This window comes from Triticum urartu, chromosome 2A (assembly GCF_056163025.1).
Source record: "Triticum urartu cultivar PI428250 chromosome 2A, HENAU_Tu73, whole genome shotgun sequence".
NCBI classification, from domain to species: domain Eukaryota; kingdom Viridiplantae; phylum Streptophyta; class Magnoliopsida; order Poales; family Poaceae; genus Triticum; species Triticum urartu.
In genome coordinates this window covers 689,861,447-689,879,013 of record NC_141874.1, presented here as the reverse complement: position 1 = coordinate 689,879,013, position 17,567 = coordinate 689,861,447, and the positions used below count along the sequence as shown (strand labels likewise).

The 17,567-nt window shown below is 41.8% G+C and overlaps 3 protein-coding genes across 3 annotated transcripts; 2 read left to right on the top strand and 1 right to left on the bottom strand.

Annotated features, from left to right (window-relative positions):
* Positions 1 to 1,969: 1,969 nt before the first annotated feature.
* On the top strand, positions 1,970 to 2,596 carry LOC147986764 (uncharacterized). The gene has a single exon (XM_087540142.1). It carries the CDS (start codon positions 1,970 to 1,972, stop codon positions 2,594 to 2,596), a length of 627 nt encoding a protein of 208 aa, XP_087396268.1.
* Positions 2,597 to 3,014: 418 nt separating this feature from the next.
* On the top strand, positions 3,015 to 3,837 carry LOC147986763 (uncharacterized). The gene is made up of 3 exons (XM_087542140.1): positions 3,015 to 3,023; positions 3,240 to 3,452; positions 3,529 to 3,837. Exons 1-3 carry the CDS (start codon positions 3,015 to 3,017, stop codon positions 3,835 to 3,837), a joined length of 531 nt encoding a protein of 176 aa, XP_087398266.1.
* A 673-nt stretch (positions 3,838 to 4,510) lies between these two features.
* On the bottom strand, positions 4,511 to 16,485 carry LOC147986762 (uncharacterized). The gene is made up of 6 exons (XM_087542139.1): positions 16,238 to 16,485; positions 16,020 to 16,138; positions 15,418 to 15,729; positions 6,593 to 7,342; positions 4,953 to 5,017; positions 4,511 to 4,847 (listed from the first exon to the last, which is right to left on the bottom strand). Exons 1-6 carry the CDS (start codon positions 16,483 to 16,485, stop codon positions 4,530 to 4,532), a joined length of 1,812 nt encoding a protein of 603 aa, XP_087398265.1. The 3' UTR covers positions 4,511 to 4,529.
* Positions 16,486 to 17,567: the final 1,082 nt, after the last annotated feature.

Genomic DNA, 17,567 nt, shown 5'->3' with positions numbered 1-17,567 from the left:
CACGAACGTTATCGACGAAAGTTTATGAATTTGTGAACATTTTTTAAATTTGTGAACATTTTTGGATTCAAAGTCACAACTTTTTGAATTTGTGAAGATTTTTTGATTCATGAAACTTTTTCAATTTCATGAATATTTTTCGAATTCATGAACATTTTTCAAATTTACAAACATTTTTTAATACACGGACATTGTTAAAATTTACAAATATTTTGTTAATGTCACAAACATTTTTATTTTGAATGTAGATGTGTATTGAGAGCATACGTCTCGTGTATGATTTAAGTGTAATCATTCCATGGGAGCTGCCATGATGTACCAGACGTAGCATCGATTACGTCAAGTGAAGTACTACGATGTGCTTCATTAATCGCTATCTTCAGGACTTGGAGATTATTGTTGTACGTGCATCACGTGCTACTACTAGAGGTCCGGCTCCTCGTAAAAAGACCTCGGCTGTCAGCGGCGGAGCCAGGAATTAAGTATCAAAGGGGCCAAAAGACTCAAACTTTTGATAACGGAGGGCAAACAATAGTAATAAATGTATTATAGTCTAAATTATACATTGTTCATCATCTAACTAGCAGCAAATCACTGATCTTTGCTCCGGAGGGTTCAGCTGTAAAAATGAACGTGGACACGGGGAGTTAATTGCAAGTAACTACCACACTTCGGCACGTCGTGACGAATCAGTACCACTAGTCAATTTTTTGCCATGCAGTGCCAACTCTAAGCCTAAGTGTTGCAAAACGGTCTGACAGCCGTATAAGCTCGTATTGATCACGTATCTGACCGACCGGGCCCATTTGTCAGGTGCCACGGTGGCCTACCCGCTCGCACCCGCTCGGTCACTCGATCCAGCCCGGCTCGGTCGCACCAAGTAGCTGGGTTGGGTCGAATCGGACCGGAGCCAGCCGTAGTCTGTCCCTCTCCTCGCCCCATCGCCCTCGTCTCTCCCATCCGCCGCCGCTCGCCGCGCAGGCCGCCGCGTCCGCCATCGCCGCCGCGCCATGGTCTTCGAGGATGAGAGCAGCGACGACCTGTCCAGCCGGGAGATCTCCTCCTCCGACGACGGTATGCATTATCAGGTCAGTGCTAGAGCTAGGGTGAGTTAGGGTTAGGGTTTCTGATTTGGGGATTTTGGTGATTTGCTGATCTGGTTTTCTGATTTGGGGATTTGCTTATGTAGATTCCTGCTAGCATTGAAGACCAAGACTACAATGGCTTGGAGAACGCACCAGAGGGGCTCTGCGTGGAGCATCGGCTGCCAACTGAGCGCCGTGTAGCTTTTGAATCATTTGAGACGGGCAGGAGGTTTCTAGTTTGTGCTCAGCCTGTAAGATTCATGCTCTCTCTCTATGTTCACTGTAATATAGTTGGTAGCCTCTGTTTAGGAAGTTAGTAGTACTGATGGAGTACTCCTACTGATGACGAAGCACATTGTTTAGTTATTTATTAGTAAGTTAGTAGCTTTGATGCTCACCTTTGTTAAAGATGCCAGTTGATGTTAGTAATATATATGGGCATCAGCTTAGTTGGTATTGGAGATGCTCATAGTTTAGTTATTTATTAGTACTGAAGCTCACTGCAACATGTTGTGTAGGCATGTGCTCATGTATATTCCTGTTTAGTTAAATTGCCCACTTTTTCGTAGTATTATATATGGCCAGTTAGCAGCGTAGATGCTAATTTTTAATTGGGGCAGTATAGGTTGCAGTAGAAGTAGCAATGTTTAGTTGACCAGAGTGTTTAGTTGCACTAGAAGTAGCAGTGTTTAGTTGACCAGTGTAGATGCTAATTTTTAATTGGGGTAGTATATGTTGTAGTTCTTATGCTCTTAGTTTATTTTTAAAAGTGCCCTTTTATAATTGTAATTCTTGAGAGAGTAACAATATAAATGTTTGCTATATTGCAGCAAAGTCAGAATTGTGGTTTTCTTGCGTGGGTTGACCCGGAGTGGCCTCCCACAATGCAAAATGCATTGTTGAAGCTTTGGGAAATGTTTGAGGACAGTAGGCATGCTAGGAGGAAGGATAACCTGGAAAGTTCACTTACTATCCACCACCTTAAAGAAGAGAGAAGGAATGTGGTTGCCAACTATGACAACCTAGTTGAAGATGTCCATCAACTTCTCAGTGCACAGGAGGACAGGGTGTTGGATCTCAACTATGTGCAAGCTAAGGAGAAGAGAGCTGAGGTTGCCAGTGCATCAACTATGGCTGGCATGAAGAATGAGATGGAGAAGAAAGAGGCAGAGAACTTGAAGCTGAAAGAGAAGTATAAAGTGATGATGAACCTGCTAGAAGCTCAAGGCAGTGTCATTAGGAACCTGAAGATGAATCATTTGAAAGAGAAGGAAAAGCTAACTGAAGGCAACAACAATTTAAAGATTCAGGTTGATGAGCTTAGCAAGGCTGTGAAAACACTCACAGAGGAGAATGTGCAGCTGAACCTTCACATGTCTGATCTCAAGAGGGGACATGAGAATTTGATAAAACGCGGGGATGAGTTAAAGCTCCAGCTAGCTGTTCAGTTCAATTCACTAGAGAAGAGCAAAGAGAAGTTGAAGTTGATCCATGACATCTTGAAGGAATGAGGTAGATGAAGATGATCTGGGTAGATGATGAAGCAGAGCATACCTATCATGATATATGTTGGTTTGATAGAAGGCTTTTCTTATCTTTTGTGAAGGGTGGTTTAATGAAGTGTAATGTATGGATGTAGTAGTTGTAGTAGTTCTGAACAATGTTGAACTCCACTATGCTAATTAATGTTGTAAGAATCTATTAATTATGGTTGTAAGAATCTATGGTTATGTTGAAACTGCAGTATGCTATGTTATTTAGCTAATGCTTTCTTACATGGCTCAAGTTATACCTCTGATGAAATATGTTGCTTTGATGGCTGTTAGATGGCTCGAGTTATACCTTAAACTTACGACTCCCGGTCCAAATCAAACCTTAATTTTGTCATATTCAGTTTAATGGCTATTAGATTGCTTTGATGGCTGTTAGATGGCGCAAGTTAGTGCCGTTTTGGCCACACACAAAACGCTGACGTGGCCACCGTCAACGTGCTAGCCTTGGTTATAATAGCAATGCGCGGGGGCGAACAGGGAACAATTGGGATTTGGGAAAAAACCTAGGGTTAGGCGACGGCGGAGGCGATCCCTGAGCGGGCCAGCGGCAGAGGCGATCTCGCAGGAGGCGGTGGCGGCGGCTGCGTACAAGGAAATGTAGTGCTCTTCGGGTCTTTCTCAGGCTCCCAGCTTCCGTCGAGCCTCTGAAAGGAGAGGGGACGAATCCAGGTCGCCGGTGCCCTACCGTGAGAGCCCGATGGCGTATGAGCCGGAGAAGCTCTGCTGGTGCAGGCCGCGTAGGAAGGCGCCGAGATGGATCTCATGGAGCCGTCAGAACCCAGGCAGGAGGTACTACGCCTGCGTGGATGCCATGGTAAGTTTCATTTTTGTTCTACTTTTCTGTTCATTAGATCTTCTCCCCTCCCAAACCCTGATTTCTGTTGGTACAACATGGTGGTTGTGGCTTCGTTGAATGGCATGATGATTCTCTGCCAAAGTTTTTGAGTGATTTGATTGGAGATTTGCGAGATGAAGTGCGTAGGCTGAGAGGTGAATCAAGTGTTGGTGTGTTTGAAGATGACAGTGCAGTGGTGGCTCTGCCTGAAGCTCAAAGAGGAAGAGAGGTGGTGGCTTTGGAAGAACAACTCAAGGAGAAAAATGCAGAGATAGATGCACTGAAGGAAAAAAAATATCACAATGTTGTCTTTATTTTTCTTGTCTTTATGGTAGGTTTAGTGACAGCCAAGATGGTGCTGTAGTAAGCTTGTTTAGTACTGAAGATGCAAAGTTGTGGTGAGGTTGATCCTTGTTAAGGAGAGATGCAAGTTAGTGTCAATTGTGGTCAGGTTGATCGTTGCAAGTTAGTGTCAGGTGTTGCAAGTTAGTGTCAGGTTAGATCCTACTGTGTTGTTGATCCTACTGTTGTTAAGTTAGTGTAAGGTGTTGCAAGTTAGTGCCACTATTGTTGTTGATCCTAATGTTGTAAAAAAGATTTGGTGTAATGAAGTATGTGGCCATTGTGGCATTATCATCTAGTTTGTGCATGGTTTCTTGACACATGTGCATTGAGTTGTTTCACAAAAGCCAAATGAACAAATATCTTGACACATGAGCATGGTTTCTTCACATAATATTGAGAGGAGCATTGAGTTGTTCACAAGTGCCAAATGACAAAATATTTCACAAATGCCAAATGAACAACACAAAAAGCCTTGAGTTGTTCACAAGTGCCAAATGGTCTAATATTTCAGATATTGCAGGCATAATATGTTCACAGGAGCATGATAGGTCCACAAATAACCACAAAATACATGGTTTGTAGCACAAATAACTTAGTTCACATCAAACTCAACTTAGTACTCCATTAGAACATACATCAGTTTTGTAGCACAACTAACTTAGTTCACATCTTCTGGTACTCCATCAGACCAAAGTAGCAACATTCTCTCACTCAAGTGTTACCACTGGCAGTAAAGAATGACATCAAGCGAGTATAATTCCCTGGGACACTTGAAGGAGCACCAGAAGTAGAAGGACCAGAAGATGAAGCTCCTGCAGCAAATCTTGGGGCAGTGGAAGGCCTTGCAAATCTTGCACTTGCCCTAGCTGACACTCTAGCAGATCTTGAAGTAGATCTTGCAGTAGCAGATCTAGCAGTAGCAGATCTTGCACTAGCAGATCTTGCAGAAGCAGTTCTTGCAGAAGCAGACCTTGCTGGTGGCTGCTGTGATCCTGATGGAGCATCTTCATTCCTTGATCTTGCAGGTGCCTTGCAAAACATACAAGGAAACATGCTAGTTAGTCACAAAGATTTAACACAAAAAACATAGAAGGACAGAAGACCAATTAGCAAGTAAAATTCACAAGGGTTTACCACATGCTTGTTTTTCCTCAAAGCCAACTCTGATCTCAACTGTTGCTTGTAGTTGGTGTACCTATGGCCTTGGAGCCCACAATTGCTGCATGTTATAGTGGCCATTCTTGAATAGTCCTTTGGTTTTGGAACCTCAAATCTGCCCTTTATTCTCTTCTCTCTCCTTCTCCCCTTCTTCACATGAAATTTGGGTGGCTCTATGTATGGTCCACTTGTGCTTGTCCGATCATGTTCACCAGGAACTGGATATATCATTGGTTCATATGCAACAAGGTAAAAAGGTTTTTTTGAAGAAATTGCAGACATAGTCCTTTGGAAATCTTTTTGCCTTGTTAATTGCTGATATTGCATGGTTGCATGGTATGCCAGTAAGGTCCCACTTTCTGCAGCCACATGTACAAACTTCCAAGTTTACAACATGTGTTTGCTGCCCACTGGTCACTTACCAAAGATTTACACCAGCTTGAATAGGTTTGCAGAATCTGACCCTTTCCTTTTCCTCCTCAAGCTTCTCAGCATAATGTGGTGTGATCTCCCGCAGAGATGCCTTTCCTTTCTCTCTGTTTCTATGCCACCTCACCATCTGCTTGTCCTTAATACCATCAATCATGGTCCTAATAGGTTTTTTCCCTAAAATCTAGGATGTACTTGTTGAACACCTTAGACAGGTTGTTAACAACCAAGTCTGTCTTGCAGTTAGTGTCAAAAGCATGCCTAGCCCATGTGTGCTTAGGTATTCCACTTAGCCACCTCCAAGCTTCCTCACTCTCATTTCTCAAGTCATTCATGGCAATGTTAAACTTGTGCTGGTTATAAGCATAGCTGGCATTATTCATGCATTTCTTAAGATCTTCCCCCCTAAACCCAGCATTCTGGAAATTTGCATAGAGGTGTCTAAGGCAAAATCTTTGATGACAGTTTGAAAAAACTTGGTTTACTGCATTTAGTAGCCCCTGTTCACATAGCATGCTAGACTTAACTGATGTACTACTATATCTAGAACATAACATGCTAATGCAGAAGAACATAAAAGCAAGAACATAACAGAAAGATGCATGCATACCTTCTGTCTATCAGACATGATAGTATAAGGCCCAAATTTGCCAACTTCTCCTCCTAGACATATCTTCAGTTGGTGTAGAAACCAACACCAGTTAGCTATGTCCTCTTGTCCAACAACAACAAATGCAAGTGGGAAAATATTATTATTCCCATCTCTTCCAGTGGCAGCTAGGATTTGAGCACCAGTGCTGAGCTTAATAAAGCATCCATCAACACCTGTTGTTGCAACCAAAGAACAATTTAAACTTCTACAAAGCATTACTAAACTATATATTTAAGTATAAAGAATTATAAAGCACTACTAAATCAATTGAGAAAGAACTATAAGGCATTACTAACCAATGAATGGTCTGCATGCATTGAGAAATCCCTCCTTGCTCCATTTATGCAGAAGAACATAGCATGAAACCTTGGTCCTGGATGTGGTATTTTTGTAGTTGGTCTTCGAGTAACTGTTGCAACTAAAACTCTACTAACAGGGTTTGTATCCATGATGGTCTGAGCATAATCCCTAAGCCTGTGATACTTCTTCTTGTGCTCTCCTAGCACAGCTTCCACAGCTAGGTTTTTGGCCCTATAGGCCATGTGCCTTGGCACATCACCACCATACTTCTCATTGCAGTTGTTAATCAGAGTGTGTATGCTGCTGGTTGGATCAGACCTGAACAATGACTCGTAGGTCTTTGCAAGCCACATGGCACTAATCCTAGATATCTCAGTGCTACTAGGGCAGGTGTGCTCCAGCCTTATTTTCTTAATAGCAAAAGTCTTCTCCCCTTTGATAACTGCAGCAACTATGCAAAACTGGCAGTGCTCTTGCTTACAACAGACAATGATCCTTTGGTCTGAATTTCTGTGATACCTGAAGTCTCTGGCCTCTGTGATGTGCAAGCTCAATAAAGCATCTCTAAATTGCTGTTGATTCTTGAAGCACATGTACAGACATAACTGCTGATGTGGTTGCTCAAGTTTGTCATTGTACCGGATCCTTGGTTTCCTTTTCTTGGCCCTACTCTTCCTCCCTTTAGGTAGAACAAATGACAGTGGCTCATGTCCATCATCTTCATCCTCAAACAGCAACCCATCATCTTCTTCATCTGATGAAGGAATGAAATCAGGTTGCACCTCCTCCAACACACTTGAATGTGTCCTAGTAGTAGGGCCTCTCCTAACTACTAGCTTCTTCCTCTTTTTTGCAGGTTTTTGCATTGGTGCTTCTTCTGTTACAACAACATTGACCTCATCCTCCTTCTCCTGCTCCTCCTCCTCCTCCTCCTCCATCTCAAACAAGTCCTCAACCTCAGTGTCACTGATGTCTACTACACAACCTTCTTCCGGTAGACGTTGTTGGGCCTCCAAGTGCAGAGGTCTGTAGGACAGTAGCAAATTTCCCTCAAGTGGATGACCTAAGGTTTATCAATCCGTAGGAGGCGTAGGATGAATATGGTCTCTCTCAAGCAACCCTGCAACCAAATAACAAAGAGTCTCTTGTGTCCCCAACACACCCAATACAATGGTAAATTGTATAGGTGCACTAGTTCAGCGAAGAGATGGTGATACAAGTGGTATATGGACGGTAGATAAAGGTTTTGGTAATCTGAAAAATATAAAAATAGCAAGGTAACTAATGGTAAAAGTGAGCGTAAACGGTATTGCAATGCGTTGAAACAAGGCCTAGGGTTCATACTTTCACTAGCGCAAGTTCCCTCAACAATAATAACATAATTGGATCATATAACTATCCCTCAACATGCAACAAAGAGTCACTCCAAAGTCACTAATAGCGGAGAACAAATGAAGAGATTATGGTAGGATACGAAACCACCTCAAAGTTATCCTTTCTGATCAATCTATTCAAGAGTCCGTAGTAAAATAACATGAAGATATTCTTTTCGTTCGATCTATCATAGAGTTACTACTAGAATAACACCTTAAGACACAAATCAACCAAAACCCTAATGTCACCTAGATACTCCAATGTCACCTCCAGTATCCGTGGGTATGATTATACGATATGCATCACACAATCTCAGATTCATCTATTCAACCAACACAAAGAACTTCAAAGAGTGCCCCAAAGTTTCTACCGGAGAGTCAAGACGAAAACGTGTGCCAACCCCTATGCATAGGTTCATGGGCGGAACCCGCAAGTTGATCACCAAAACATACATCAAGTGAATCAATAGAATAACCCATTGTCACCCACGGTTATCCCACGCAAGACATACATCAAGTGTTTTCAAATCCTTAAAGACTCAATCCGATAAGATAACTTCAAATGGAAAACTCAATTCATTACAAGAGAGTAGAGGGGGAGAAACATCATAAGATCCAACTATAATAGCAAAGCTCGCGATACATAAATATCGTACCACCTCAAGAACACGAGAGAGAGAGAGATCAAACACATAGCTACTGGTACATACCCTCAGCCCCAAGGGAGAACTACTCTCTCCTCGTCATGGAGAGCACCGGAATGATGACGATGGCCACCGGAGAGGGATTCCCGCTCCGGCAGGGTGCCGGAACGGGTCTAGATTGGTTTTCAGTGGCTACAGAGGCTTCTGGCGGTGGAACTCCCGATCTATTGTGCTCCCCGAAGTTTTTAGGGTATATGGGTATATATGGGAGGAAGAAGTACGTCGGTGGACCTCCGGGCTGTCCACGAGGCAAGGGGCGCGTCAAGGGGGGTGGGGGCACCCTCGTGGGCAATCCGGGACTATCCTAGTCCATCTCCGATACTCCGTGGGCTTCTTCTAGTCCAAAAATAAGTTCCGTGAAGTTTCAGGTCAATTGGACTCCGTTTGATTTTCCTTTTCTGCGATACTCAAAAACAAGGAAAAAAACAGAAACTGGCACTGGGCTCTAGGTTAATAGGTTAGTCCCAAAAAACATATAAAATAGCATATACATGCATATAAATCCAAGGTTGATTATATAATAGCATGGAACAATCAAAAATTATAGATACGTTGAAGACGTATCAGCATCCCCAGCTTAATTCCTGCTCGTCCTCGAGTAGGTAAATGATAAAAACAGAATTTTTGATGTGAAATGCTACCTAACATATTTCTCTATGTAATTCTTTATTGTGGCAAGAATATTCAGATCCATAAGATTCAAGAAAAAAGTTTAATATTGACATAAAAATAATAAAACTTCAAGCATACTCACCAAGCAATCATGTCTTCTCAAAATAACATGGCCAAAGAAAGTTATCCCTATAAAATCATATAGTCTGGCTATGCTCCATCTTCACCACACAACGTATTTAAATCATGCACAACCCCGATGACAAGCCAAGCAATTGTTTCATACTTTTGGTGTTCTCAAACTTTTTCAATCTTCACGCAATACATGAGCGTGAGCCATGGACATAGCACTATATGTGGAATAGAATGGTGGTTGTGGAGATGGCAAAAAGGGAGAAGATAGTCTCACCTCAACTAGGCGTATCAACGGGCTATGGAGATGCCCATTAATAGATATCAATGTGAGTGAGTAGGGATTGCCATGCAACGGATGCACTAGAGCTATAGGTATATGGAAACTCAACAAAAAGAACTAAGTGGGTGTGCATCCAACTTGCTTGCTCACGAAGACCTAGGGCATTTTGAGGAAACCCATTGTTGGAATATACAAGCCAAGTTCTATAATGAAAAATTCCCACTAGTATATGAAAGTGATAACATAGGAGACTCTCTATCATGAAGATCATGGTGCTACTTTGAAGCACAAGTGTGGAAAAAAGGATAGTAGTATTGCCCCTTTTTATTTATTTATTCTTTTTTGGGCCTTCTCTTTTTTTGGCCTTTATTTCTGTTTTTGGGGGGGACAATACTCTATGAATGATGATCATCACACTTCTATTTATTTACAACTCAATGATTACAACTTGATACTAGAACAAAGTATGACTCTATATGAATGCCTCCGGCGGTGTACAGGGATGTGCAATGAATCAAGAGTGACATGTATGAAAGAATTATGAACAGTGGCTTTGCCACAAATACAATGCCAACTACATGATCACGCACAGCAATATGCCAATGATGGAGCGTGTCATAATAAACGGAACGATGGAGAGTTGCATGGCAATATATCTCGGAATGGCTATGGAAATGCCATAATAGGTAGGTATGGTGGCTGTTTTGAGGAAGGTATATGGTGGGTTTATGGTATGGGCGAAAGTTGCGCGGTACTAGAGAGGCTAGCAATGGTGGAAGGGTGAGAGTGCGCATAATCCATGGACTCAACATTACTCATAAAGAACTCACATACTTATTGCAAAAATCTATTAGTTATCGAAACAAAGTACTATGTGCATGCTCCTAGGGGGATAGATTGGTAGGAAAAGACCATCGCTCATCCCCGACCGCCACTCATAAGGAAGACAATCAATAAATAAATCATGCTCCGACTTCATCACATAACGGTTCACCATACGTGCATGCTACGTGAATCACAAACTTCAACACAAGTATCTCTCAAATTCACAACTACTCAACTATCATGACTCTAATATCACCATCTTCATATCTCAAAACAATTATCAAGTATCAAACTTCTCATAGTATTCAATGGACTTTATATGAAAGTTTTTATTATATTCCTCTTGGATGCCCATCATATTAGGACTAAATTCATAACCAAAGCAAATTACCATGTTGTTTAGGAATCTCAAAATAATATAAGTGATGCATGAGAGTTCATCTATTTCTATAAAATAAAATCACCACCGTGCTCTAAAAAGATGTAAGTGAAGCACTAGAGCAACAACAAACTACTCCGAAAGATATAAGTGAAGATCAATGAGTAGTCGAATAATTATGCAACTATATGAAGACTCTCTAACATTTAAGAATTTTAGATCTTGGTATTTTATTCAAACATCAATAAAAACAAAAGAAAATAAAATGACGCTCCAAGCAAAACACATATCATGTGGTGAATAAAAATATAGCTCCAAGTAAAGTTACCGATGAACGAAGACGAAAGAGGGGATGCCTTCCGGGGCATCCCCAAGCTTAGGATTTTGGTTGTCCTTGAATATTACCTTGGGGTTCCTTGGGCATCCCCAAGCTTAGGATCTTTCCACGCCTTGTTCCATAGTCCATCAAAACTTAACCCAAAACTTGAAAACTTCACAACACAAAACTCAAAATAGAAAACTCGTAAGCTCCGTTAGCGAAAGAGAACAAAACACCACTTCAAGGTACTGTAATGAACTCATTATTTATTTATATTGATGTTAAACCTACTGTATTCCAACTTCTCTATGGTTTATAAACTCTTTTACTAGCCATAGATTCATCAAAACAAGTAAACAACACATGTAAAACAGAATCTGTCAAAAACAGAACAGTCTGTAGTAATCTGTAACTAACGCAAACTTATGGAACCCCAAAAATTCTAAAATAAATTGCTGGACTTGAGGAATTTATCTATTAATCATCTGCAAAAAAATTAACTAAATATCACTCTCCAATAAAAAATGGCATCAATTCTCGTGAGCGCTAAAGTTTCTGTTTTTTACAGCAAGATCAAAAAGACTTTCCCCAAGTCTTCCCAACGGTTCTACTTAGCACAGACACTAATTAAACACAAAAGACACAACCAAAACAGAGGCTAGATAATTTATTTATTAATAAAAAGGAAAAAAAAGCAAATAACAAAAATAAAATTGGATTGCCTCCCAACAAGTGCTAACGTTTAACGCCCCTAGCTAGGCATGATGATTTCAATGATGCTCACATAAAGGATAAGAATTGAAACATAAAGAGAGCATCATGAATAATATCACTAGCACATTTAAGTCTAACCCACTTCCTATGCATAGGGATTTTGTGAGTAAACAACTTGTGGGAACAATAATCAACTAGCATAGGAAGGTAAAACAAGCATAACTCCAAAACTTTAAGCACATAGAGCGGAAACTTGATATTATTGCAATTCCTACAAGCATATATTCCTTCCTCATAATAATTTTCAGTAGCATCATGAATGAATTCAACAATATAACCATCACATAAAGAATTATTTTCATGATCTACAAGCATAGAAAATTTACTACTCTCCACATAAGCAAAATTCTTCTCAATCGGAATAGTGGGAGTATCATAAGAGACTCGAATACTATAAATTGTTTCCACATTAGAAGATTAATGTTCAGAAAAAGGGTAATAATAATCATGACAAGTTTTATAAATATAATCATCACTATTTTTTATAGCATATGTATCATCACAATAATTATCATAACTAGCAACTTTGTTCTCATCATAATCGATTGAAACCTCTTCCAAGATAGCGGAATCATCACTAAATAAAGTCATGACCCCTCCAAATCCACTTTAATAATTATCATAATAAGATTCAACATCCTCCAAAATAGTGGGATCATTACTTCCTAAAGTCGACACTCTTCCAAACCCATTTTCATCAATATAATCATCATAAGTAGGAGGCATGCTATCATAATAAATTTGCTCATCAAAACTTGGGAGGCCAAAAATATCATCTTCATTAAGCGTAGCATCCCCAAGCTTGGGACAAACATTAATTGCAGCAAATATATTCTCAAAAACATCATATTCTTCAAACATAGCATCCCCAAACTTGGGCCTTTTCATATCATAAGCATAATCACTCTCATCATTAATAGTATGGATAGCAGCAATGGTCTAGCAATTATCATCATCACAATGAGTAATAGGAGCAACATTATTTCGGAGAGATACCTTTCTACCTTTGCTTCTCCGTATTTTCTTTTTCTTCTTCACATCATGTGTGGGTTCAACCCTCTTTTTGGAGCTCCTTATTAATGAGATTGGTTGAATAGAAGGCTCCTCCTCGTTATCTGATTCATCATAAGAAATAATAGGAGGATATTGGGAAGTCTCTTCCCTTTCATTAGTATTCTCTTCATCTTCTATTTTTTTTCGTTTCTTTATGTAATTGGCAATATAAGGATTTTCAATGCAATTCACCGCACAATACATACAAATTTCTTCTAGATAAATATCGAGGAATTTCTCGAGGTTATATTCTGGAATAATCTTAGTTTGACGTTTCATTTCTTCATAACCCAAAAGCAAACTGAGTTCATTATGATGTGCAAGGGAAATCAAATCATCACAATTTTTGGACACGATACGATCATGAAACAATTTGCATTTGAGATTTAAATGACCATGTTCATTGCAAAGTTCACAAGTATGGTGAAGAAATTTTAAATTTTCAGCACAAACATCTAGCCTTTCTTGCAACCATTTAGTTTCTAAATGCTTATGCCTGTTGCAATATCTATCTTCCCTATTTGGTGTGTACTTGCAAACCCAATGCACTCCATAAAAATTAACATGTTTATAGGAGACATTTCCATCATAACTAGTGCAATCATCATTAGTACTATGGATATTCAAGGAGTTCATACTAACAACATCGCAATCATGCTCATCATCCAAAGATTTAGTGCCAAACATTTTAATGCATTCTTCTTCTAACACTTAGGCACAATTTTCCTTTCCATCATACTCACGAAAGATATTAAAAAGATGAAGCGTATGAGGCGAACTCAATTCCATATTTTTTTGTAGCTTTCTTTTATAAACTAAACTAGTGCTAAAACAAGAAACAAAAAGATTCGATTGCAAGATCTAAAGATATACCTTCAAGCGCTAACCTCCCGGGCAACGACGCTAGAAAAGAGCTTGATGTCTACTACACAACCTTCTTCTTGTAGACGTTGTTGGGCCTCCAAGTGCAGAGGTTTGTAGGACAGTAGCAAATTTCCCTCAAGTGGATGACCTAAGGTTTATCAATCCGTAGGAGGCGTAGGATGAAGATGGTCTCTCTCAAGCAACCCTGCAACCAAATAACAAAGAGTCTCTTGTGTCCCCAACACACCCAATACAATGGTAAATTGTATATGTGCACTAGTTCGGCGAAGAGATGGTGATACAAGTGGTATATGGATGGTAGATAAAGGTTTTTGTAATCTGAAAATATAAAACCAGCAAGGTAACTAATGGTAAAAGTGAGCGTAAACGGTATTGCAATGCGTTGAAACAAGGCCTAGGGTTCATACTTTCACTAGTGCAAGTTCCCTCAACAATAATAACATAATTGGATCATATAACTATCCCTCAACATGCAACAAAGAGTCACTCCAAAGTCACTAATAGCGGAGAACAAACGGAGAGATTATGGTAGGGTACGAAACCACCTCAAAGTTATCCTTTCTGATCGATCTATTCGAGAGTCCGTAGTAAAATAACATGAAGCTATTCTTTCTGTTCAATCTATCATAGAGTTCGTACTAGAATAACACCTTAAGGCACAAATCAATCAAAACCCTAATGTCACCTAGATACTCCAATGTCACCTCAAGTATCCGTGGGTATGATTATACGATATGCATCACACAATCTCAGATTCATCTATTCAACCAACACAAAGAACTTCAAAGAGTGACCCAAAGTTTCTACAGGAGAGTGAAGACGAAAACGTGTGCCAACCCCTATGCATAGGTTCATGGGCGGAACCCGCAAGTTGATCACCAAAACATACATCAAGTGAATTAATAGAATAACCCATTGTCACCACGGTTATCCCACGCAAGACATACATCAAGTGTTTTCAAATCCTTAAAGACTCAATCCAATAAGATAACTTCAAAGGGAAAACTCAATTCATTACAAGAGAGTAGAGGGGGAGAAACATCATAAGATCCAACTATAATAGCAAAGTTCACGATACATTAAGATCGTACCACCTCAAGAACACGAGAGAGAGAGAGAGATCAAACACATAGCTACTGGTACATACCCTCAGCCGCGAGGGAGAACTACTCCCTCCTCGTCATGGAGAGCATCGGGATGATGAAGATTGCCGCCGGAGAGGGATTCCCCCTCCGGCAGGGTGCCGGAACGGGTCTAGATTGGTTTTCGGTGGCTACGGAGACTTCTGGCGACGGAACTCCCGATCTATTGTGCTCCCCAAAGTTTTTAGGGTATATGGGTATATATGGGAGGAAGAAGTACGTCAGTGGACCTCCGGGCTTTCCACAAGGCAGGGGGCACGCCCAAGGGGGGTGGGCGCGCCCCCACCCTCGTGGGCAGCCCGGGACTCTCCTCGTCCATCTCCGATACTCCGTGGGCTTCTTCTGGTCCAAAAATAAGTTCCGTGAAGTTTCAGGTCAATTGGACTCCATTTGATTTTCCTTTTCTGTGATACTCTAAAATAAGGAAAAAATAGAAACTAGCACTGGGCTCTAGGTTAATAGGTTAGTCCCAAAAATCATATAAAATAGCATATAGATGCATATAAAACATCCAAGGTTGATAATATATTAGCATGGAACAATAAAAAATTATATATACGTTGAAGACATATCAGTCACCCTCATAATGTAATTGTTCCTCTTCTGAATCATCATCTGAATCTTGATCTGAATCTACGTCTTCAACTTCTTGCGCTGCTAGTTTATTCCCCTTAATTATCTCTTTGTCTTCAATTATCCTGTACTTCTCCATGCAGAAAGGATTGTTATCACTGTCATATGCAGCAACCTCAGAGTCATCACTGTTATTATGTCCCTCCTCTAGCAGTGCCTCTTCCTCCATTACAGCTTTGAGCTTCTCCTTACTGAAATTTCTGATCTCTTGTGTGCACTGACTATGAAAAACAACACCTTGTTGATCAACAGCAAGAACTGCAAGTCACTGAGATCATACACAACAGGTGGTCTATACAATATAGTTGCTAAATTTTCTTCTCTCCTCTGACAGACATTGCTATAGTTTGGTCTCACTAAATCTTCTCCTATCTGACATACAAAAGGTGTTGTTGCCCTCACTAGCAAATTCAGAACTAAACTATGCTCATATTCCTTCTTAAGTTGCTGCAGTTTGATGTTTGTGTCAATTAACTCTAACCCTTGCTCTCTTTCCTCTCCTTTGCCTAAATTCTTCATGTGGTACAGTTCATTAGAGAAGGAATAACCTTGTGTGTGCATCAATGCATATAAGTTCAGAAATGTCACATCTGAGCTGCATATCTTCCTATCCAGATTGTGTTGTGCATCAAAATGAATCCGAACATCCCAAACAACATCATCCAAACTACAATTGACAACACAAATTTAGACTGTCATGAGCAACACTAACCCTAGCCCCCTGTTTTGCAATATACAGAAAGAAGCAGAGAACAGAACGACTTACAGCACGCCGCCAGCAGCTCTACTGGTCCACTGATGGCTACTGCTAGGGTGGGCCACCCATATCTCTGCCAGCTTCACCCTGTCCTCCATGGACAGTGCGGCCTCCTCCTCCAAATCCTCGTCTGCGCTGGAGTAGTATGAACTGGAGCCGTTGATGTCGTCCAGACCTAAGTGGTCATCGGGGCTGAGGCCAGGAAGGTCTCCGTACCCGCCCACGCCGTTGGCGCCGCCGGGAGTCACCGTCGCCATCGCCTGAGAGGGGAGAGGGAGACGAGGAAGGGGGGAGAGGGAGACGAGGGAGGGGGGAGAGGAAACTAGGGTTCATCGCGTACGGGTTCGACCCGACCCAGCTACTTGGTGCGACCGAGCCGGGCTGGATCGAGTGACCGAGCGGGTGCGCGCGGGTAGGCCACCGTGGCACCTGACAAATGGGCCCGGTCAATCAGATACGTGGTCAATACGAGCTTATACGGCTGTCAGACCGTTTTGCAACACTTAGGCTTATACTGCCATCTCACCTTCGGCAGCTGGCTTGTGTACGGGCACTCCAATCGATTGCTCCCGCGCGACCATCTGTCAGAAGCCTCGTCCGCCATCGAGATCCCGTGCAGCTACCACGAGTACACCGACGGCTGCGACGCGGCCGGAGCACGTCGATGGAGCTGATGATCGGCATGGCGACGGCGCGTTCATCCATGTACAAGATCTTCGAGGCTATCCTCTACACTCACCGAACCAGGGACGACTGTAACTTTGCATTTTTCCGGCCAGGCTCTCCTTCATAGGCGCTGCTCAGCGCCACGGACTACAGCGACATAGCCTTCCACCGTGGACACATCTTCGCTGTGAGTTCCAGCGAGGAGCTCCTCGTCCACGAGCTCATGCAGCCTTGCCGCACCAAGCACGTCATCCAGAAACGGCATGCGACGGCGACCGGCGGCGCAAACCTCAACCTGGTCGGGTCGTCCGACGAGACAAACCTACTGATGGTGCGATGAAGCATCCCTGGCGGGGAAGGGATTGGCCATAATAACACGATAAAACTGCAGGTGTTCGAGGCGGATCTGGAAAACAAACAGTGGGCAGACTCAGAGGAGGGAACCGCGTGTTTCTTCCGAGTGTCAGCTGGCCCTGCTTATGCTCCACTACCACTACTGAAATTTTCGTATACACCGGGCGCATTTTCGCCGAGAGCCAAAATGCGGGCACTCGGCAAACTAAACAACGCCGAGAGCCGCACTCGGTGAACATGGCCTCACGGCAACTGCTTACTTTGCCGTCACTGGCTCACGGCGAACAAGCACCGAACGGCAAACGGCGGGGACGCCGAG

Coding starts and splice junctions, on each gene's coding strand:
- LOC147986764 (XM_087540142.1), top strand. CDS start 1,970: ATGCAAAATGCATTGTTGAAGCTTTGGGAAATGTTTGAGGACAGTAGG.
- LOC147986763 (XM_087542140.1), top strand. Junction 3,453..3,528: donor ACGCCTGCGTGGATGCCATG/GTAAGTTTCATT, acceptor CTGTTGGTACAA/CATGGTGGTTGTGGCTTCGT.
- LOC147986762 (XM_087542139.1), bottom strand. CDS start 16,485: ATGGCGACGGTGACTCCCGGCGGCGCCAACGGCGTGGGCGGGTACGGA. Junction 7,343..15,417: donor GGAACAATTACATTATGAGG/GTGACTGATATG, acceptor TACCGGAAGAAG/GTTGTGTAGTAGACATCAGT. Junction 5,018..6,592: donor TGTGCCAAGGCACATGGCCT/ATAGGGCCAAAA, acceptor GGCTCCAAGGCC/ATAGGTACACCAACTACAAG.